General features: G+C 40.3%; 1 protein-coding gene across 1 annotated transcript in view; it reads left to right on the plus strand.

The window, feature by feature from the left end:
- Positions 1-22,101, plus strand: part of TAF4B (TATA-box binding protein associated factor 4b) — a 57,253-nt gene extending 35,152 nt beyond the window's left edge. Inside the window, exons 15-16 of the mRNA XM_031066607.1 lie at positions 9,147-9,266; positions 20,282-22,101. Of these exons, the coding sequence (XP_030922467.1) occupies positions 9,147-9,266; positions 20,282-20,446 (285 nt within the window). The 3' untranslated portion in view covers positions 20,447-22,101. The remainder of the gene's footprint in view (positions 1-9,146; positions 9,267-20,281) is intronic.
- The last annotated feature ends 1,533 nt before the right edge of the window (positions 22,102-23,634 follow it).

Here is a 23,634-nt window from a genome sequence, read left to right on the forward strand (position 1 = left end):
TTTGTCTGCCTCTTCAGGCTGAGGGGATGCAGCCCTCTCATTGTACGTGATGTTTGCACTATTAAACCCCGACTTTTTTTAGGTGGTTTCTGCTATTTCCTGTTCTGCTTTCCACAATGCTTCCAGGTACAAAGAAAATGTTCAGTCAATGTGATTCTTGTTGCTGTATTTATAGTTTATCTGTGCCTTCTTCCCCTTTCCTGAAATGAGCTTTCCTAAATTGAGTAGGTGTAGGATACTGTCAAATGTGCAAGCCAGCCATATGAACAGTTCATCACAGAAGACCTGCAAAAATGTCAGTATTAAACAGTGTGTACTATAATTCTAACTAAAAACTCTGATCCCTTAGAATTGTTTCGTTTGGAAAAGACCTGTATGATCATTGAGCCCAACTATTAACCCAGCACTGCCAAGTCTTGGGTCATCACTAAACCGTGTTCCTAAGTGCCACATCTAAATATTTTTTAGACCACTCCAAGGATGGTGACTCAACTGCTTCCTAGGACAGCCTGTTCAAACGCTTGACAACCCTTTTGGTGAAGGAGTTTTTCCCAGTTTCTTTGTACTCCTGTCCATCCTATTCAAAAGTGAGTGCTTTTGTAGTACTGCTTCAGGAAGCTTAAGGCTGAGCCTGGGCAGACCTTTCAGAATGTATCTGGGCAAGATACCTGCTTGGTGTTGAGCAGGTGAAGAGGTGTTTTACTGAGAGCATCTTTGCTTATTTCCATGGTAGCCACCTTTATCCCTGCGCTTACCTTGTGTCACCTTGTCAGCATAAAGGGGAGCAGCTGCATCTTGAGCTAGGGGAGGAGTGTGTGGAGCAAGCACCTGAGGGACAGCAGATCCGCCTGCCCCATTTCTTTGCTCTCTCAGCAGCTCTCTTGGGATTGCACAGATCTTCCCACTTCTTGTTCCTGCCTGCTTGATGCACTTGTGAATTTTTTGACACAGATACAAGATGGCAGTAGATGAGATGCTGAGAAAATTCAATACCTTTAGTATCAACTGACTGGGAGGAAAATGGCAAACCCTAGGGTTTTTTAGGGACAAAACGACCCCTATAATAAACACCAAACAAAGAGCCAGCATGATTCCAGTGTGTTCTTGGTCTTACATAGTAATGGCTGAATTTTAGTTGTTCTGTAGTATCTTTTCAACAGTTACCATCTTTTTTTCCTGTTTCATATAACCTTCTAACTCCCTTATTTCCTCTCACACTCTCAGGTAACAAGTTACTGTAACTTGATTCTTTGCCACTTGCCCTACCACCTCCAACTCACACTTTCAAGCTGTTTGTTTTCTTTTTCCTCTTGTGCTGCTTCTCTACATAGTCTTCTAGACCCAATGATTCAAATTATTTAAGACCACTCTTGTGGCAGGGCAGAAGTTAACCATAACCTCTCAAAAAAGTGAGTGCATGTTGCTGCAAACAAAACAAGACCTCATTGTTATCAATTGGCTTTTTTTATGAGCCTTCAGTGGCAGCCTAAGAGCTTCTGCCTAATAACCTGATTTATATTATCTTTATTGTTCTGTAGTGTTTCTTACCTGCTTCTGCATGTTTTGAAAAACAAGAAAACCAAACCATGATAATCAAAGAGACATAAATTTCATTAGCTGCAGTGTAGCCTTACAAATTACAATGGGCAATCATCAGAGATTTGGTGTGTTACAAGTCTTGTAGAAAGTCAGGAATAGAAATTTCATGACGTGTTAGATTATTGGGCGAGCTACAAAGCAAACCAAATGCCTGTTTGTGAGAGTCATATTGGTGTTTGGAAGCAATGTAAAAAAAGAGCAGCTGAGACATTGCCTCTGATACCCTAAAGCCATCTGCCTGAAAGATGGCAACAACTATCTTTAGTGAAAAGCAGCCCCCCCACAAAACTCCATTAAGTGTGTTCTTGGATTTGCAAATAGCCTTTTCTCAGTTTGTCTGAGAGACAGAGAGTGAACATAAAACTGGTTGTAAGTATGGCCTTGGATTAGAAATTTGCTAATAGAAGAAACTTGAGGGCTGAAAGTACAAAAAGAAAATGATAATGAAGATCCAGAGAGTTGTCTGCCAAGAAGAGTTGGGTGGATGCATGATGAGATGGACAAACCTGCCTGCTGATGGTCAAAGAACAGTCTTCTCCTAAGCAATAGCATCTGAAGCAAAACCTGTGGAATGTGTTGCATTGGTGTGGGGTGCTGTAGTCTGTTTCTTGTGCTTGCAGCAAAATTAGCCTAAGCAGTGTCTGAAAGTACATAGAGAGCTTGATGGTGATGCTGGACACCCAAGAACTTCCCTGGGCCTCCAAGTAAGGCAAGCTGATGGGACTGCACAGGGGAAGTGTCCTAGAAAACATAGAAGTGTATCAATAATGGTTAAGCGAACAAACAAACAAAAAAAAACGGGTAAAAGGAAATACACGCTCCAACACATTGGAAATTCTTAGCAAGAGTGGACAAAAGAAGGGGTCAGGAAGTCACTGTGCCTGGATTTTTTCCTCATGTGGCTTTAATTATATATTAGGAAATATCAACTCAAAATACCAATTTTTTTTTTTCCTTCCTCCTATGGGTAGATTATTTTGTGGGTATCCTGGAAAAATGTTCTGTTGTTCTCCAGAACATTTAATTGCAACCTTTTAGACAGGCAAAGCACTTGGTCTTGGGGCACACAGCCACGGCAGGGCTTGTCCTGCCACTGAAGCAGCTATGTGGGATATTAACCTGAAAGAAATGTACAATACTAAATACAGCTCTATTATAAGTCAGGGCTGCATTTCAAACCAGTGCATGCTATTCTGCCTTTCTGCTGTTAAATCTAAATTACAACAGAGGGAAAAGTCAGTGGAAACTAATTGTATGGCTAATTAAAACAGTTTGAAAGGAAGCAATTGCAAGAAGAGAAATTGCATTATAGGCAAGAGGAGAGGATGGTAAATGTTTAAATATGCAGCCTCCAAGTGTCAGTTTTCCTCAGAGAATGTCCCCCATATGAGAAGTCTGCTATTCAGCTGCGTTCAACCTGTAGGGCAGAAAATTTTGTATAGGAAAGGTAGAGGCTGGAGGCAGTAATGCTCATTGAGCTTTATGACAACCAGTGTGAGAGGCTTGGGATTGAAAGCAGATTTTAAGGTTTATTTTTCATTTTCTTCTCAAGTTCCTTAAAATGCTTAAAGGGAATGTGAAAAAATTTGCAGTTCTTTCTTCCAAAGACAATGAAAAGAGAAGTGACTGAGAGCAGTAGACAACTTTCAAGCACTAAACAGAGGACATAATGAAACCCAGTGAAACCTTGCTTGAAAAAGCTGGTCAAAAAGAGAGAATGGATACAAAAAAGAGAAAAGTCATTTCAGTGGGATAAGTGGACCTATTAAAAAGGTACCTCAGTATTTATTTCTTTAAAAACACACAGTAAAGGGCGGTAAAAGGCTCAGAGAGGTCCTGAGGTTTCTCTTTCACAGATGCAAGCTAGAAAAGGTAGACATTGAAATTTGGTCACAGTTTCTTTGACTTTTACTATTTGTTAATTTATTGTTTAGTTTCTTTATTGAGGGAGCTGATAGGATTGGGAGCTTCTGTCTCTTTTGTATGCCTATATTCCTTTCTTTCCCCCACTCACCCCCCTGCAAGTCTTATAAAAATTCTTGTTCATCTACTTTAGTGCTTTTATTACTCCTGATGTACTTATTGCTGGATAGCACACATAACCCTTAGGCTTACATTAAGTTGTCTTCAGCCTTCCCTGGTTTCCTTTCCTGCCAGTTCTTCTGTTAGTTTAAATATTTATTTAATCTGTCCTGTACTCCATCTGCCTGTAATGTCATATGTGGAGACATCCCCACTTTTTACTTAATATTAAACCCAGTATCTTGTACATGTACTTTTTTCTCTTATATTAATTATAACCAAGTCCAAAATTGTGGTGTTTAGCCACATCTGTCTTGCCAGCATTTTTTCTGAGCTCATTTACATCCATGGGGCTGTATTTATTTGTTATTGCATTGCCAAGACAATTTTTTGGCTTTTTTTTTCCCCAGGCGTAAGTTCCTCGTGTTCAAATGAAGAGATATTTCTTTTCTCTGCTCCTCAGATTTGTTTCCTAGTGCTTTGTATATTGAAGTGCCTGCAGAAGCAGACAGTGGTATGAATTTCTCATGCCAGCACGATGCTGGCATGTCATCTGCTGGACAAGGGCTGCCTGTCTGGCTTTTCTTTAGCCTCAGTCCTGTTACTGCTCTGCGATCCCTGGCTAACACAGGTGATCTCATCTCTACCTGTAGAAAAACCTTCCATGGTAAAACCGTTTTTTGAGGATCTAGAGAGCAAATGTTTCATGTACTTTGTCCTCTATGAAAGCTTATATCAAATATCTGAATCCTGTCCTGGGGACTTTGTGACCAGACACAAAGACTTTAATCTACTCTTTTTCCAAGGTGAACTTGTATTCAGCTAGATAACACTCTTTTTTTCCCCACCTTCAATAATACATCCACCCTCTGCTGTACACATCACGGATTAGCTGCTGTGAATTAGTTGACTTTATTTGTAGCAGTGTATACTTTTCATCAGTTGTGTTTAAGGGATTCTATCTCTTTAGGGAAAGCCTTAAGATTTGCATAACTTGCATTATTGAGGCTCTGATAAGGCATTATCATGTACTTCGTAACCAAAAGGGTTTAAAACCAATCTGCAGTATTGCTTTAAGTAAAAGTTTCAGCATCTCATAGCTGAAGTACTTCTTGTCTTCTTATACAACTTGAAATTTATTTTTTAATATTAAAAATGCCTCAAAAATGTCATTGGTGTAACAGTAAAAATAGATTTTGTGTATTTTCTGAAATGTGGTGTATGAGACGTGAGAGAGTTTCTGTGAGCAGGAAAAAAAATACTTTTCTCAGAGGATTGAGTGAAGAACAGAGAGGTCAATTTTAAAATCTTTCATTCTGTGTGATTACAGCCATGCTGCAAATGCCATTTCACTATAAGGAAGGACTTTAAAACGTACCTTATTTCCTGATTTCTGCTGCAGGTCAGATTAACTAAAATGGTTATTGTGTCACCCTAGAGATTCCTGCTTGCTGCAAGACCAGACTTTAAACCCTATTTTTATTATTAAAAAGGCCAGCAGCAACAAAGACTATTTTACAAGTTCTGAGACGTTTTCATAGCAATTTGATCTTTATACACAGGTTTTTAGAACTCTTTGTACTGCAATTCTTAGCATATGTGAAATTGGAAAGGGGGGAAGGAAGCATGAACATTCATTTGCCACTTGCCTGGAACCCACCCCCTCTTATTGCCCTTCTTGGGGAACGAATTTTGAATAGAGCATGTGTTGGTTCTTGTGTTGTGATGGAAGAGCAGCATCTGTCAGCAGAGGAAGTAGGGCAGGTTGAGGGGCAGCCTGCTAGTTTGGGAGTCCAACATAGGGGGCAGCTCCCCCCTGCTCCTCTGGAATTGCCATCACACACTTTGGTCTTTAAGGAAGATCATTCTGTTGTCAAGATGAGTATGATGGTATGATTTCACCTGAGTGTAACCGTTCTCTTTGTATCCTATCGTACTCAAAGACACCAATGTTAATAAAACTGACCTCTAGAAGGGAAACCATGCAGCTTCTCTGTGTTATATTTTAATAAAGTGTATCTACTGCTTTTACTGCCCCTTATGCAGTGATCTTTCTTCCCTAACTTACATGCTACAAAACTAACCATTAAAGAAAGATTTGACTCCACACAGTCACCTCTTGCTCTTTCCTAATCTTGTTTAGGAAAATCTGGCAGTAGTTAGCCAGCCAGTATCCTCGGGTATCCCTTGACATTATCTGCCTGTCTTCTCCTTATCCTGTGCTTTTAACTGCTCACACAATGTTTAGACATTTAATCTGCAATTTTTAATGGAACAAAACTTGATGAAAAGATGATTTTGCTGGCTTCAGCAGGGTAATTTGGATGCCTGCCCATATCACTTAACGGGGATCTGTTGAGTCCATTATAGAAATTGAGTGTTTAAATTCATTTGTCTTAATTATGTTCTCAGAAAAATCCCTGAGATGTGTAGAATGCAACAAGACTATGATTTTTTTTTTTCTTTTTTTTTGCTCCAAACTCCTGGTGAGATTCTTTATGATTTGAAAAATCCTTTGACTAGCTAGGAGGTGGAAAATGTATTGGAGAGAGCAGATGTTGGTAATGATATGTGATTCCAGCATTGTCTTGGAAACTGCCTGGTCAAAGATGCATCAGTTCTGTTTCTAGAAAGCACACCTTTTTTTATACAGTCTCCCAAATGTCATCCTCTCCTTTGTTACCTCTGCCAGGACTGCCCTCCAGCAGCATTGCTCCCTCCTGCAATGTGTCAGTGCCAGCAGCACGCTTGGTCTGCTAGAATTGCATGGGGTAATTGGTGATGGTGCCAAGGCACTGCCCAGTCCTCAACCAGAGCAGCATCCTGATGCTCCACCATGAGAGCCTCAACTTGCCCAGTCCCCTCCTCCCCATGCTGATGCCAACCCAAAGCCCTCTTGGTATTTAATTCATAGCTCTGCCTTTTGTTGTCACACTTGACCATGGCTGCCCATCAACAGCAGCTGTAAAAAGGAGAGACGGGCTTATTTCAATGCTGCTTCAAGCCAGAGGTGTTCAGCAGCCACACGTTTTTGACAAGTCTAAGTGCAGTAAAGCTGGTTGGTGTGTGTTTTGTAGGGTTGAGAGGGAAAGGGGGATGTGTTTTCCAGTGGTTCCCAGGGATGGAAGCACACGGTTGGACTAATAAAGGCTTTTGGTTTGTTTTACTTTGTCTTAAGTTTAATGGTTTTAAAAGTTGTTTTACTTTTGAGTGTAATGGTTCCTAAATTAAAGCAAATCATCTTTCCCCTTCTGGTTTTCTTTTTCACTGGAGCCTTTAGGAGTTTAATCTTTCTCCAGAGGGGTGCTGTGTGCATGGCATGTTGCAATGCCCCTTCTCATGGCAAGAAGACTGTGGTGTACCTGTGACCATTGTGATGACAGAACTACACTACTGGCAGGAAGGAGTGTTTTACTTCTGCAGGGATGCTCCATAGCTGCCTGTAAGGAGGAGTGGCTCCAGGTGTTGGAGGCCTGGGCAGCTGAGACTGGAAGTCAGTGCCTGCCTCTGCCAAAAATCTCAGCATTTTATTGCTGAGATTTAACACTTACTCTAAGCATTTTATTGCTCCTGCCTCAATCTTTCACAGTTTGCAAAGTTTCAAATTTTTCTTTTAATTTATTTTCACTTTCCCCCATTTCTTATTGGCTGAAGTGTGTTACTGAATATAAAGATGTGAGATTTAATCTATATATGAGATTAAAGGAAAATTTATCCTAAACATTTTATGCTAGTAAGCTGGCTGGAGTTAACCTCAGACAATTACAAAATACTAGTAGCTTGAAAGTTCATAGTGTGTAAAGTATTCTTGAAAGCAGTCCTGTATATTTGGATAAAAACAAGCTGACTGAATTAAGTAAATTGTGTTAAATAAGATTTTAATTGTGTACACTGCACACAAAAGCAAGAATAGTGTGTGTGGTAAGTGAATGATGGTGTCTAGCTTTGAAGAAATACTACTGTGTGAAGAAGAACTACTACAATAAAATCACCCTACATTGGTGATCAAAGATGACTTGCAAATAGGGCTGAAACATACAAACCCCCAAAAAACTTTATTTTCAGCATATTTGTTAAAATCTCACTTTCCCTGATTTCTGCTGAAAAACCTTGAGCAGTTTGAGTCTTCTGGGGAACACTGTCCTTTTAGGAATCTTGCCCTGAAACACTGTTTTTATTTAAATAGCCTAGTTGCTGCAGTACCTGATGTGAAGCTGCCACGATCACGAAAGTCTACTTATATGATGTAAAATAAGGCCTGTAACACCACCCACCCAGAAACCACCCAGCCTAAAGCAAAATACTCCTCATGAGCCCCAAAGTATTTAGTTGTAGTGGATTCTTCTTTATTTAAGTGGTAGCAAGTAGAGGACTTAGCACCATGTAGGGGCTGCAAGCTCAGTTGTTACCAGCTGCTCTTCTCCTCTCCAAGTGGGATTTCTGAGAGCTGAAAAGCAAGCAAAATCATAGAGTATGCAAGCTTGGTAAGCAGGATATCTGTATTGACTGGGTGAGCAAGTCCAGTTAATTCACTGGGTTTATGATGGGGGAGGGGATGAGATTTGGATGCTTTCCTACCCATCGTATGGTTGTACTTCAATTTTTTTAACACATGCACACACATCCTGCAGAGAATCCCCATCTGAGTAATCTTCTAAGTCCTGGCAATGGGGAGGACATGGGCTTCAGAGCTATCTATACTAGTTGCAGGTCAGACCATCCCAGGGTTGACATCACTTAGAGGTTTATGTTTGGAAAACCTTCCTTCTCCACCCATGGTCCAAGTGGAAAGCTGGTGGATCTGGAAGCAGTGTGGTTGTATTAGTGAGGAGGCTGATCTAAGACAGTAAGTCTGTCAGCAGACTTGACTGGGTTGAGCTCCAGAGCAGCTGGCATCGATAATTATTGAATAGAATGTATCTCAAAATGCAAGAATAAAACTTTTTTTTAAAATTTTTTAATGCTCTTTACTGTGGTTTCTATCCCATCCCAAGTTTACCTAACCCAGGTGGAGGTTGTTTCTAATGATTTCTTAGTGTTCAGCAGTTTTGGAGGTGAGTGAAAATAAACATGCAGTGTATCTTGACCTTGCTTCAGATGTTCCTCAACATTCAAATATGTACTGGGAAAAGAAAGAATAGCGGTCAAATAACAGCATCCTGTTAAATTGGATAGTGCAATGTTTCACAAAGGCAATATTAAGTGCTGAGTTCAGGTGATAGGGGAAATTGGGTATCTTGCTTGTGCAGTCAGGAATTGAGATTTTGAAATAATAAAACCAGGTCACATAACCGGATAACTTCAATTTTTAATACTAATTCAGCTTCATAAACTAGTTCAGACCAAGATTTTCCATTAACCAGAAACAACAAACCTTATTTGTCAGAAGTGACCAGAAAGAGGAGAGAGATGCTGTGAAACACATTGTTTCTGTAGGAGCTACAGAGCCATCTGAAACAGCTCTAAAAAGAACCTTTAACATAATGTGTATCGTAACTAATGTAGGTGTTTTCTTTTTAAATTAGATGCAGCAGCTGGAATTAGCACAGATGCAACAAAGGGAAGCCAACCTCACAGCTTTGGCAGCCATTGGACCAAGGAAGAAAAGACCATTGGATTCATTGAACATTGGATCTGGGCTCGAGGTACAGACCTGGCTTGTAATGACTTGCATGGTGTTACATCTTCATACTGAGTTACATTTATCTTTCCCTGTAGAAAGAAGTGTGAATTCTCTCACACAAAATGGTTTGTTGCATTCTGTAAGAAACCTAGTTTGTGTGTTAGGTGCTTGAAAGGATTGTTCCTGGTAAATTTGATGGGAGTGTGTAATTGTGCGTTAAAGGAAAGACTACATAAGAGTGCTGTGTGTAAAGGACTAAATGAAATGATAACTCATAGAAATTCCCACCTATAGTGGAGGGTAACCAGGCTGTGGTGGCCTTCCACAGTGTCTAACTGTCATGGCCCCTCAGGTGAACTCACAGTTCCTGGTTTGGATAGCTTTAGAAATGGTTCTTCATTTGACATTTGACTGTGGACATTAATCCGTGCACAATGCATAGGGACTCTTCTCAAATATTCTGTGAGTTCACCTTGGCTAGGTTCTCCCAGAAAGCAGTAAATAAGTCAGTAAAGCTTGACCAGATCATCTTCTATGGCTCATGTTGGATACTGAAAGTGCTTTTAACAAACTTTTTCTGAGCAAATCTCTCAATGTGCTGAAGAGTAACTGGTACCTGGGAAGCTTTTGTGGCTGCAGAAGTCCTGAGGAGACTTCTGTTAGAGGTCATCATCTTTTCTGGAGATGGGAGAAATTGGTGTTACAGCCAGTTTTGCCCCTCTATCATGAAGCCTCGATATTGCTCAAGTGAAAGACTGGTTGGCCTGACATAATCACAACAATCAGGAGCCTGGAAAGTTACTCTTGTGTGGAGGCAGTGGTGGTAAAGCTGTCCTTTCTGATGAACCTTCAGTCTTTTTCATTCTTGTTGCCTGGGAAGCTTAAATAGATGGTAGGATTGAAAATACTCTGTCATTTTAGCATAGCAGAGTCTGGGAGAACATTGTCCTCAGTTATTTGCATTGTAACTGAGATAGTGGTGGCAACTGTCCCGTGGTTTTTTCTTCATCTGGACTGTGACAAGAGGCCTCGCTAAGCAGGTGAGATAGAGTTGTTTCAGTGAATTTTTAACTTATTTTTTTCCCTGACACGGATACAGAATTAGGTCTTTGAATACTCTCTGTTAACCACAAGTGAAGGAAAGCAGTCTTTCTCTAAACAAGCTGCAGAAAGCAGTGTTCATAGCTTTTGAGCAGCTTTACTTCTCTTCTTTGAAGTTTTTTAATGCACTTTCACATGAAGCTAAATGTATGGTTATTTTTTTTTTAATACCACTGGAAAAACTTGAAAAAATCAGTCTAGCACAAGAACAGTTTCCCCCATCCTTTTCTCATGTTCCCCCAAGCTTCTATCGGGTAACTATTCCTGTTCTTCATAGTGGTTTTCTGTAATTATTGTCGGATTTGTTTCTGAATATTTAACAAGTCTGCCTGTTAAGTACTTTTCAGTTATTTCTCATCATCTGTGGTATGTCTGCTTTATTAAAAGCTTCGTGAGATTATGCCAAAGCAAGACAGATAACAGTGTTGCTGTTGAAAGCTGGTTATCCATTATTTACTTTGCCACTTTAAAAGAATGTGGACACAACACGCCTAAAACTGACCATAAACCTTGATAACATTCCATTGTCACAAATTTACCTGCTGTATTTTAAGCAGCTTCTCATATGGTTGCCATACTGGACTGATTTGTAAGGGCAGTAGGTGAAAGTAATTCTGACAGTGAAACCATTTTTGTTTCTTGCATGCAAGCTCACATTCCAGTGCCTAGTTCTTAGGCTTCATGCTACTGGAAAGCATTTATCTGCAGACTTTTTTTTTTTTTTCTATTTTGTGAAATTATGCAGGATAGCAATCCTGGAGAAGGATGTTTAGATTTAAATGTTTTTAAGTGTCCCAATATATCTAAGCAGGATTTATAAAAGGCTTAAGACTTCTCATGTAGAATAAAGAATGGTTTTGACAAACACTCTCTAGTTCAAGAAGCAGAACATTTGTAATACATTCATGATAACATGGCAAAACATCCTGAGCAGTAAACAACATTCCATTCTTCAGAGATGAAAGGAGGTCTTTGAAACTGAAAGCAAGTACAATATGGCCTTAGGCCGATACACATTTGGGCATCTTTAAAATCATCTTTTTGGGCAACCTGTCTGAGAATAATTTAAACAGGCAGGATGTCCTTTTTCATTTCAAATTGCAAATACAGACAAAATACAGAGAGCTTTACTCTCAAATAATCTTAAATGTCAGAACTTCTAGACTGTGCAATGGCAAGTAAATCTGTGCACAATACTCCTGTGACACTTTTTATTATTGTTACTTTCATTTTTAAAGACTGATAACTTGGTAGACATGTACAATGGAAGAAGCTATTCCTAAATATGAATTATATTTAACATTATTGAGTGAAATCACTGATGCTAACTGGATTCAGATTTTTAACTATGACTTCAACTTTCTTTGGATAATGTTCTTTGTACAATGTTTGTGTCTCCTATGCCCGTGTCAGCTCTGTACAGCTTCTTTTTATTGTTGCCTACTGCAATAATTAAAGGAAAGGAATTGTTTCAAGCAATTATTGACGCAAACCAAAGCCCTAATGTATTTGGGCAGACAGGGAAGAAATAATCAGTTACAGTATGTATTAAAAAACTGAAACTCTGTAAGCAAATTTGTCATCTATTTGCCTTTCTTTATTCAGTACCAAAATGTAATGGATACTGGGAAGGTTCAGTTCAACAGACTGGGTTGGTTGGATCTGCTGCCTATCGTTGCAGTGAATGTGAAGGGCTCAAACCAGCATTTTAAGGGAGCATGGTATGCTAACTGATCCACAAATAAGTATCTGTGTTTAACTGGGATGATTTTTCAGCCCAAGATTTTCTATTTCTCCACACACCAGCACTGGGCTTTGCTCCTCTTCTGAGAAGTCTTTTTCCCAAGATAGTTCAGCACATGATTCCTGCCCATTAATCTTATTTTGATGTCTGAAATTGTGCTTTACTTGGTCTTTCCAGGAGACCTATTATGGGTCATTTTAGTGTGGTAACTAGAACATGTGGTGACACAAGCATGTTCTTTCCAGCTAGAAACCTGCTTGCCAGCAGCCTCATCACCTCATCGTGTAACAAGTACAGAAAGAGGCTCTTGTCCAGAGGAGTGCCTGGACACTAATTTGGACCTAAAAGCAATATAAAAAGAATAATCTATATGTTGCCATGATTGCTTCTGTATCTCTAAAGTTGAAATAGCAGTAGGGACTGGAATGAAAAAATAAGGCTAATGCCCTAGGCTTAATTAAAAAAAAATAAAATAAAGAAAGAAAAGGCAGCAGTATAATGGGAGTTCTTTTTCCTTTCTTGTTGGAAACACTAGTTTGGGTAGTTTTGCATGTTCTCTTCACTGCAACTTAACATTTGAATGGTATTGTTCAGAAAGAGCAATTTGAGAAAGCCTTGGTAAGAAAATCCCTCTCTTGTGAAAATGTGTTAATTGGTGCTACTTGTAATCCAGAGGTGGCAATATCTTCATCTCTCTCATTCTTATCCCTCTGGACACTTTTGGATACAATGAATAGGAGAGGCCTTTGGATTTCATTTATATGTGTCTTGGGGTTTGTGCATTTGTTACCCACCTCTTCTCCTCCCCTAGTTTGAGGGCATGTGGTAAACAGTAATGAATTAATGGGTAGGAAGAATTGAAAACTAACTCATCTTGGGAAGGGAGGACACTTCTTAAACAAATAAGAAAAAAGTAAACTTGAAACCACAGACTCATTTTCCCAATTCTTTGTTCTGTTTCATAGCTTTTACTGCTTGGTAACACGCCCCATAATGTTTTCAATGCTGATAAATAGTCAAGGATTTTTTATATTTTTTATTAAGTTTTACTGCTTTTCTGTTGACAAAGCCATTTTGGAAACAGCTTTTTCTCATTTCCACTGTAACTGGAATCTTAGAAGTTTGAAGACTACAGTTCTGAGTCCTTAAACTTTGTTTCCTTCTATTCAGAGGTGTCTTGGGTGCAAGTCATCTTTGGCCTTGGACCAAGAGCTGTGTATTTGTGCAGAATGACGCACCAGGGAGGAAAAAAGTCTACAGATGTTTCTGAGAGAAGACTCAGAAGACTGGCTGTTACCCTTATGGTCCTCATCTGAATACTGTGGTCAGGCCCTTCTTCTACTTTGTATAGGAAAACTTAGTTGAATACCAGTACTTCTGTGTAATTTTTTGGGGTAGAACACTTGCTTTGCATTCTTTTTCTGGCTCCGTGATAACACCTTAAGTACTTTAAAGTGATGCAGTCTCTCCTGCTGTTGGTGCTCAGTTCTTCACTTGCTTTCTCCCAGGTTGGTTCCACTGACTGACTCAAGGTTGTACATCTCTCCTGTCTTTCTTTTCTTTTTGCCAAAGGAAATTCCTCTTTCCAGGTACTGCTTGTGTCTGTTCTGTCCCCTGCCAAGACTGGCTGCTCTGTTAGTGAGTGTGGGTCTTGCCTTGTCACAGGCAGTCTGGCTTTGCTGTGGAAACATAAGCTACTGCAAGTAGTTGCTACATTAGTAAATCATGCAGCTGATATGCTGTGGTCAGTGCAGAGCCATTCAAATACTCTTTTTCTGTCAAACTCCTAGCCCTGGCCAACATACTTAAAATAATGTGATAACTTCCAGGGTTGTGCACATCTAATACAGCAGTCCACACTTGCATTCTCCATCTGCAAAGAAGTTTGGCAAGCAAAAATGGAAGAAATGCCTTGTTTACCACAGTGGTCATTGTTCCATTTTTAGTATTGACTGTGGGTGGAGGAAATGAGCTTGTCATCTTCTCTTGTGTCTGCCACATCCGATCATTGTTAGCAGAACTTAAACTTACCCTTCTTGCTTTACAACTTTGGGATGCTGGTATGCACATTGATTAAACATATTCTGTACACGGTGCTTGTTTGAGCTTTGGAAATGTTCTTTAGGTTGACTGAGGAAGAACTAAGCCTTTGAGCAACAAGTCCTTTCTGCAGAATGGAAATAAACCCAACTCTTCCAAGTGGCTGGGGAAGAGACATGATTTGTTTTTTTCTGGTGTGTGACAATCTAATGACTTTATTTTATTTTATTTTATTTTATTTTATTTTATTTTATTTTATTTTATTTTATTTATTTCATTTTATTTTATTTCATTTTATTTTATTTTATTTTATTTTTTATTTCCAGAAGGGGTTTATGCTCTTGTAAATGGTAACTGTAGAAGCTACTGCCACTCTTTTTTGCCATAAACTCTTCTGATGAGGGAACAGTAGCACAATTCATCAGTTTCAGTATCGGTTTAAGGACATGACTGTGTCTAAGTGTGAATTTAAAGGCATGAATTGGCTCTGTAGCAAATGATAGCTCCCTGTGCAGTGAGGCCACTGTCTGGTCTTTGGCATGGATACGTGATAGTCTGCTAAAGTATTTTCTTAGAAGTTGCATAAAATTAATTTAAAAGCAATCACTTCAAATTGGGCCACTTATATACAAATAGGTGTTCATAACAAGGCTACAGAATCTGTTTCTACACTTCAGTGGTTTCTCTGTGTCTTTGTGTCTCTTTCTGTCTTTGCTGCCCCTTCCCTCAGCCCATAGGTATTAAGTGATACTGGAGGGTGAGGTTTTTTCTACTTTGCATATGCTTAATGTATGCAGACTCTTGATTTAAATTTCTGGTTCTTATTTAAGCTATTGGACAGCTGAAGTGTCTATGACATGGTCATAACTTTGGGGAAGAAGGGAGATAAAAGTTACTGCAGTTATAAAATGTCTTCAGCATCTTAGTTACCTGTTTCAAGACCTAACAAAGCACAGCTCTGTCAGCTAAAGAGTTTCAGTTTCTGTGCTGAATTTCCTGGCGCCTGTCAGTCTAGGCTATACACTTGATCTGAATTTTTTCCCCATATAAATAGGCAAAAATATTCTCAACTGCCATTCACACACTTCAGAAATACAGTTCATTGGCCCATATCATGCCTTCTCTGTGCTAGAGATGAACTTAATTCTTCTTATATGTGAAAGAGATCTGCAATTTAAATGACTAATTGCATTGTAGCTTTAGGCTGAACATATTGGTAATGCGCAAATGTTGATGACATGTGAAGGGTCAAGAGATTTATAATTTAGTTGACAATACATTGCTTAAAATGATGTGGCAAAGAGCCAGAAAATTTCAGCTTAATAATTGTCTGTTAACTAACATGACATATTTGTATAGGATTCATTACCTCCAGGTACAGATTAAGCGTCTGATGTACCCATAAGAAGTGACATGCGTACATGAATCTTGGGCATAATAGTGAATAAACTGACACTGCATTCACAGTAATTTGTTTCAATATGTAAAACATGTTGTTGCCTACATATGAAAAGACTTGTAGGAATGTTGCAATGAAATCTGAAGAAAAATGTGTAATTGAATGGAGTTTTCTATTATATAGATCTGACAGCTCTGTGAGGCTTTTTTGTAGGCTGCAGATAACATCATAAATTCACGTTTGTTTTCAGCTGCACAAGAAGCAGTCTGGATATAGAGATCTGAGTCTTTCAGACATTGGCTTGAGCTACCCTAATGGTCTACAAGGTTAAAAAAAATAAAATCCCCAGACCCCAACCTAAACCAACCAACTTTATTCTTTTTTTAAATATTGAGTCATCTAATACTTTAGTGTTGTGAATGTGGGAGTATTTCTGTCAGACCAAGGTTTGTTAAAATAGGCAGCATCAGTAGGCTGGCTTGCCATCAGACTGCCATCAACTTCTTTCACTTTGTTTTCTCTGGCCTGCATTATGCACTTGTGTGTATGAGCAAAAATGTCACAATTTTGCCAGGGTCTGTTCCTTTCCCCCTGGCTGCTGGAGGAGACTCGGGTAAGTTCTTGAACACAATGTGTTAGTGGTTTTTTAAGCCTTTTTTCCTCCTATGAGAGAAGAATGTGTTCTGTGTTTTACAGCTGAGAGACCAAGTAGAGCATACACTAGACATCACTGATCTCAGTGTGACCACACGTGACAGAGATGGGGGTTGAACCTAGAAGCTTTTGCTTCAATTAACTAGGTGCTCTTACCACCTTTCAGCAACATCTCTGCTGCACACAGCTGGCATTTTTCAGTGTTTGGGGATGTCATTGAAAAGTGTCTCATGACTTTGTTTCCTTCTGCTGGTGGTGTTTTTACAATGTGCAGCAGAGCTGCAATAACAGTTTGCTCTCTTGGGATCTTGGCTCTGGGCCTGTGATATGTTTATGCCACACCAAAAATTGAAATGAGAACTCTTGGCTTGACTTTTAAACATTTGACTGAGTACTTTTCTCCTTTAAAGTGTCTCCCTCCCAAGAGTTTAAAATTTTGAATTTTGGTTGAATTTGGGAAGGGAGCGTGTACTTCACCAGGAACGAACCTGACTGGAACTTGGTGGGGAGGGAGATGTCTGCAGACCTCTATGAGCTTTGTGTCAGGGCCTGTAGAATAGCTCTGAGCAGTTTTGAAATCCTTGTTGGTATCCATGATCCAAACTTGCAAATGCCAAGCTCCAGATACCTTGCAGACTAGAAGTAAGGTGGGAGTGGTGGCTCTGTATTAACTTCACTCTTGCTTTTTCAGAGAATTGGTGTTTCATTCTCCATCCAGCCACTGGAGAGAGCTCTAGAGATCTTTAAACAGGTTTCCAGAGCAACCTCTGAATGAAACTGGCTGTTCAGCAGCCTGGGACTACAGCAGGAGCACCACAATGGGTTCTGCTACCAAGAGAATGTAATTGATCTCCGTCAGGTGTTTATAAAAGGCTCTAAGTGTGACAGTGTGCTGCTGTGGAAAAGGTGCTGATTTGGGCTCAGTTCTGAGATCAAAAGCAGGACTGCTACTGCTGTGACCTCCTGGGGCTGATTTTAAGCCAGTTGTGGTCTCAGTACTGGGATGGATGTTTACAGTGGTGCAGTTACATTGCTGTAGGGCCTCACCTGGCTTACAAACAGGGTCTGTCAGCTGTGATGCCCAGGCTGACTGGTAGAATGTACACTGGTAGTTGGCCCTCCTGGACTGCATGTCTCTGTCATTTCCCTTTTGGAAGGAAGGCAGGATGGTGAGGGTTTACTGAAAGGCAGGAACTTCAAGGTAATAAAAAAAAATTAAAAAAAAAAAGAGCTAGAAAAAAAGAAGTTGCTAGTTAGAGCACTAATAATCAGATGTTGCAGTAGGGGGATGCACGCTGACTGAAGTACCCTTTGTTAGAACTGATTCTACAGGGATGCATTTTCTATTTGTTTATCTTTGTACTTGTCTGTGACCTGGTTGAAAAGAAGCACTCTTCCCCTAGAAACAGACAAAGCTGTCTTGGGGTATGCTGAAGACTAGCAGTGAAGAATCCCCCCAAAACAGCAAGACACAAGTGGTTGCTGCCCAAATGGGATGAGCATAATAGAGATGTCTGGGAGCAAGGAATCAGCTGGTGTTTTTCAGGCTTCAAAAGTTTTGTGCTTTTGAGGAAGGGGTATGTGAGATCTAAAGGAGAGGATTATTGACTGTTGCCTAGGGCCAGACAAGGTTGACTTCCTGCCCAATAGGAATTTGCTCAAGTGGAGCAGCAGAGGACCCTCCCTGAAGTGTCCCTTGTGTTAGCTGGAGAGCTCAGAGCTTGACATTTCATAAGTAAAGTCTTGGACATTAACAGAGGGGTCTGTGGTGGTTCTTTGGGATGTGCAGATCTTGGACCACTGCTTGCTTGGTCCAAGTTCCAAAACAAAACCAGGAAAAAACAGTGTTTTAATACAAACTGTGGAAGACTGTAGCTAACAGGAGATGGTGCTCAGCACTGCAGAGATTCACTTAAAAGTGGGTTCCCCAGCATGGCCCCTATCTGGACTGGAATGACCTAGGCTGTCTGTTGGCTTCTTTAATTTTAAACCAACATGTACTTTGAGAGAAGGACACTTTCTTTTAAAGTGGTAAGAGCTGTTGGTTGTGGTAGGAGCTGTTGGTTGTTGAAGAGCTCCCTGTGGTAGGAGCTGTTGGTTGTCGAAGAGCTCCCTGGCCCCTGAAATGCTGTGCTCGGTAGCTTTGATAAGCCAGAATGATGCTGTGGGAAACTTAGAACTGTGAGTAGCTGTCTTAGTAAACAGGGGCCCAGGACAAGCTTTGACTTTGGATGTGGTATTACAGCATAATATCGCTTTATGTCTCTACACTGAGCATGATGGGTAGGAATTTAAGAATAAACAAATCCTTAACTCTGTCTCAAACTCAGGCAGCTTGGTGCTTCTGCCCTGTCGTAGCATCTTGCAGCTACAGCAGCTTCCAAAGTGGGCTGGGTGATTTGTGCCGTCTGTCTCCCTTTTTGTAAGAGTGAATGGGATTGAGGTGGCTTTGTTTGGTGTCTTTGTAAAGGTAAGACTTCCAGTCTAATAACTTATTTAGAGAGAAAATACTTTCACCTCAATAAAGTTCTTTGAATTATAAAGGACATTGCTGTTGGGTTACTGAAAACCCTTGGGGTTTGTTTCATTTATAACATTGCCTCGGGCCTTCTGCTGCATCCTGTTGGACTGACCTCCTTTTCAACCCGTGCTGGCAGCTGCATTGCAGAGCTATCTTTTCCCTGGATCCTTCAGGGTTGTCATATGACAAACTTGAACTGTGACCCTTTTGTGTCTTACCAGGACAGCAGTGCCCTCTGTGCAATGTGGCCAGCAGTCCTCCCCACGCACGCATTTGTTCCGAGCCATTTAACAAACTGAAAGTTTCAAATGATGGCATTTCATAGTGTTTAATAGTATTGACTGTAAAGCAAATGAAATGGTGCTGAATACCCTGCGTGCTGCTTGTAAAAAAATACAGCTTCCATTTCTGCAGTGTGCCCTGGGTTTTCTGTGGCTAGCATGTGCTCTCTGGTGAATCTCTTTATATTTTTAATAAATTTCAATGCTTCCACCCTAACAACAGTAGCATTTGCTGCTATATGTAGTCCAGCACTGGTAGTAATTTCTAATAAATGGGGGGGTTTAAACAGATTTCTCTAAGCAAAGTGGGCAAAGTCATTTTGCTGAAGTCTTGCAGAGAGTGTTAGGGTAAGAATTGATATAGTTAACACTGCATCCAAGCAACACCATCTCCAAGTGGTGTTGATGCTGGCAGGCATTGCCCTGCTGAAGTTACAGAGACTGAGCACTCGTATTTGTACAAATTACATTCATTACCAAGAACCCTCCAGTAGTGATAAGAGACTGGCTGTGCAGCACAGATTGGCTCCAAGATAAGTAGCCAGTCTATTGTGCAGCTCATGGTAATCTTCCTCTTCCCCACCCCTAATAATAAATCTTGGGGCATTTTGGAAAGCGTGGGGGTTGCTCATTCCAGTAGCTTGAATATAAAACTACTCAATGTCATCATCTCCTACCAATTGTATTTTCATAACCAAGCAAGGCAGCTGACTGAGGTGGATAGGCTCAGATACAGTGTTCTGAATATCTGGATACTTTCACTGAGTATTTGTTGCCCTCTTAAAGGACAGAGCACAGATGATGGCTGGGATGAGTTTCACCTGGCCATGTTCCAAAGCTAGGGTGCACTCACAGTGACAGTTTTCCTCATGAAGAGATGGAAATCTCTGGAGCAAGCGGTAGTAAGAGCTGTGCATGACCTGGGGCTCTGCATAGGTACTGTGTTAGTACGTTCTTCATAGTTGGCTGATACTTTCTCAGTGCAAGTCTGTTTAGCAGACTTCAGTGGAATGGCAGTTATTTATCTTACCATATTAGTATAATTTTAAAGGAAGAAAGAGCTTTGTGGTTGCTTTGACTGAAATAAACCATCAGCTGGCAAGTGCTTGCTTTGTCTTTTTCAGTATCTAACCTGCAAGAATTTTTGGATTGCTGGTTTTCAACGTGGAAAGCTGAACATCAGTGGGCTAGTTTTATACAAGTAGGCAGTATAATCCAACCGGTTTAGTTAAAACTTCTATTTACATGAAATTCTAATGTTTCTGATGGGTTTTTTCTTCCTCTCTCCCCCATTTAGGGTTTGAAAAGCAATGGAATTGCCGGATCATCAGGTTTTAGCCTTACGAAGCAGATGCTCTGTCCACGAGTAACCCGTGTCTGTCTCAGGGACTTGATATTCTGCATGGAACAAGAGAGGGAGATGAAGCATTCTCTACGCTTGTACCGTGCCCTTCTGAAGTGATTTGAATCTTGCATTTCACCCTGCTGTCTACTGCCAAAGATAACACTGAAGCATTGTTGCACTGTCTTGAAATTCCAGTTTCTGGAATATGATCCGTTGTAAGGATAACTCTTGTTTACAGATAAACATTTTTATTAAATACCTAACTTAGCACCTGTAAGGTTTTTAATAATACTTGGCTTAAATCTGTCTGTAAACCAGTGAAAACACTGAGCTGCACACATATGCACCTATCTGCTTGCATTGAACTGTCTTACAAGCTCTGAGGGCTTGATAAGTGTCCCTAGTTTATGTATGCCACTTGTTTCAGTACTCCAGAGTCTCCAACATCTGTTCTATGTGTAGTGCCACCTTCCAACCCCATCTTATTTAGGGAAACAAATATCATTATAATGGCACAGCATAGCATGGCAACTGTATTTAATCATGAACCAGCAGTCAGTAAACATGCTAATGTATTTCTTGTGTGACTCAACATCTTCTTAAATTTTCTGTGTTTAGAATTACTGGATGCTCACTTGTGGAGATCAAATAGCAAGTAAAAGGAATGAGGGATCCTTTGTACCCCACACTTTGCCTCAATTGCCTTCAGCCTTTCCTCTGAGAAGGTGACTGAGGGAAGGAGGACAAATCAGTCGTTGTGATTGAAGTACATCACACAGTGTAGTTAGGGCATACTTAGATGGTCGTGGAAAATTTGGAGTTACTAAAAATAAAAGGAATAAAAAATCCTAAAAAGGGAGGGTAAACAGAAAAAACAGTTTATCTTTCTGTGAATACAAAAAATAGCATTGAACTTGAGCATAGATATGGAAAGATGTTAACAAAACCTGTTCTGTCTACAAAAAAGGGAAAAGTTGAGATTCATTGAAACTCTGGAGTTGAAGACTCTCCTTGGAGAGGAGCAGTGTTTGCAAAGCACAGGATTCACTGCTTTAGAATATTGTTTTAATACTTTAATGTGGTGTAACAGGGAAGCTTCTCAAATAGAAAGTATTTAGACAGTTGCTTTGTTCCCATTCAGTGAGAAGGAGGACTCTGGATTATAAAGACTGTTAGAACAGGTTCAAAGATTGTCTGCTTGCTGGTAAAGACTGCCTTGTGATGGAAGGAAAGCCCTCTGGGTCACTCTTCTCCCCAGGCTCCAAACATGTTGCCTTTCATGACACAGCACTGTATAGCATGGCTGTTTCCCAGGACTGGTGGGAAAGACACTGAATGCATTCACAGAATCACAGAATGTCCTGAGTTGGAAGGGGCCCCCCCAAGGATCATCGAGTCCAACTCTAAAGTGAACAGCCTGCACAAGGACAGAACACAGAACATTAGCAGCACCATGCTCTAACCAGCTATTGAATGGCTTCCTGCCGAATTTTCTTTTCTTTGACAAAAAACAAGCTTCCTAGGGTTACTTGGCATGCTGCTTCAAAACTTGAAGCAACTGTTCACACAACTATTCTGCACTGTCAGAAACACTGTAGATGGTTACCAAATTCACAAAGTTGTGAATCGGTTATGTTGGTTTTTGTTGGAACAGTAGTAAGCAAATCTAGTAAATGAATGCTGTAAATTATTTATATATGTATATATAGCATATATATATATATATAAGAAAAGCAGTACTTTGACTATAGTTTGCAAGATATTGATGGCATCAGGCAAAATTGTTTTGTATTATTAAATGCTTAGCTTTACTTTTTATGTAAAGTGCAGCATTTTCCATATTTGTGTACTGTTATCTTATTGATCAGATGTTAAAAATTATTTTAAATACTGCATTAAAGCAATTATTTTATTAAAAATAATAATTTGGTAACTTTGTTTCCTGACATGAGAAGTTCAGCATCTGAAACTGTCAGCACCATGACTAATGGTGTGACTTGGAGAGTGAGTCCCAGCTGTCTGCCCATCACAGGAGATGGCATGGTTTCCTCACATGACATATTAACTATGAACATCTCTGTTTGAAGGGGTTTTAAACAGAAATAGGTGACAGAGAAAAGGATTGCTGGAAAGGGCGGGGGTGAGCAGGGAGAAAAAGAAATGTCTCTGATTTCCTCCTCTCAGCACAGAGACTGGGTTGTGGGGGGTTTTGGTAACAGCTGGGCAGAGGTGAGAGCTTTGCACATGTTCTGGGAAGCGAAAGCATGAACTGTGTCAGACTTCAGCAATGTGCTGTGGAAGCACTGTCCTAAATAATTTTTAAAGCAACTCACAATTAATTAAATGCAGGCTGGAGAAGCACAAAGAGCATCTGCAAATTGGCCTGCCTCTTTCTCTTGAAACCAGTGCAATACTGAAGTGAAATATGTTGGAGAAAATAATTGATAAATTGATATATCTAAAGGATTATGGATGATTCAGGTGTTTTTATGGCCTGCCTATGATGCAGATCACATGCTTTTATTGCTGCCAGAGCAAGTTGTCTCTCACCAGTAGATTCTCCCTGTGTGTTCTCTCTTCCCCCATGTGTCATGTCCACACCCACCCCACTCCCAAAAGACCTCTCAAATCCAAAATTTTATACTGTAAGGAGTAGCAGATGTTTCAAAAAGGTTTTTCAGCAAGTTTTTAGGCCTAATTTCAGACAGGGATGACTTTGTCCTTGGTGCAAAAACTGAAAATACTTGTCTCCTTGCCAAGGGTTCATCCTGCCCCCAGCTGAGCTCAGCTTTGCTTCTGAGAAAAGTGTCCTCTAAAGTGGCATTTAGAAGATACCTGGGCTTTGCTCAGCTACATCAGGAATTAAAGGAGAGATCACCAGGGGTTCATTTCCATGCTTTTCCCTGCTCTTCCTGCCCTTTATGGGAATACTGAAATCCCAGTCATAAAGTTATAAGGACAAAACCTGCTATCATGCTCCCTTGCCTTTCAGTTCTCAGTGTGCTCATGTTCAAGCTTGGGAACCTGGGGGAACTGTCTGTGTCACCAGTGCTGGGACGGCTCTAAAGCTTGCTCCAGGCACTTCTGCTTTCCAGCTGGCCTGCTAGCCTAGTGGCTGTTTCTGATGCACTGAGCTGGCTGGGCAACTATCCCTGCCACTGAAGTGCCCAACCTTCAGAGAAAAGGGTATACAGTTGGGGGGAAAGCTGTTGTTGCTTGCTCTTTACTACTATCTCAGCAGCATTCTATGCCAAATTTTTTGTGCTACTTGCTGACAAAAGGGGGCCTGTACTGTTTCTCCTCCA

This window comes from Geospiza fortis, unplaced genomic scaffold, assembly GCF_000277835.1.
Source record: "Geospiza fortis unplaced genomic scaffold, GeoFor_1.0 scaffold53, whole genome shotgun sequence".
NCBI classification, from domain to species: Eukaryota; Metazoa; Chordata; class Aves; order Passeriformes; family Thraupidae; genus Geospiza; species Geospiza fortis.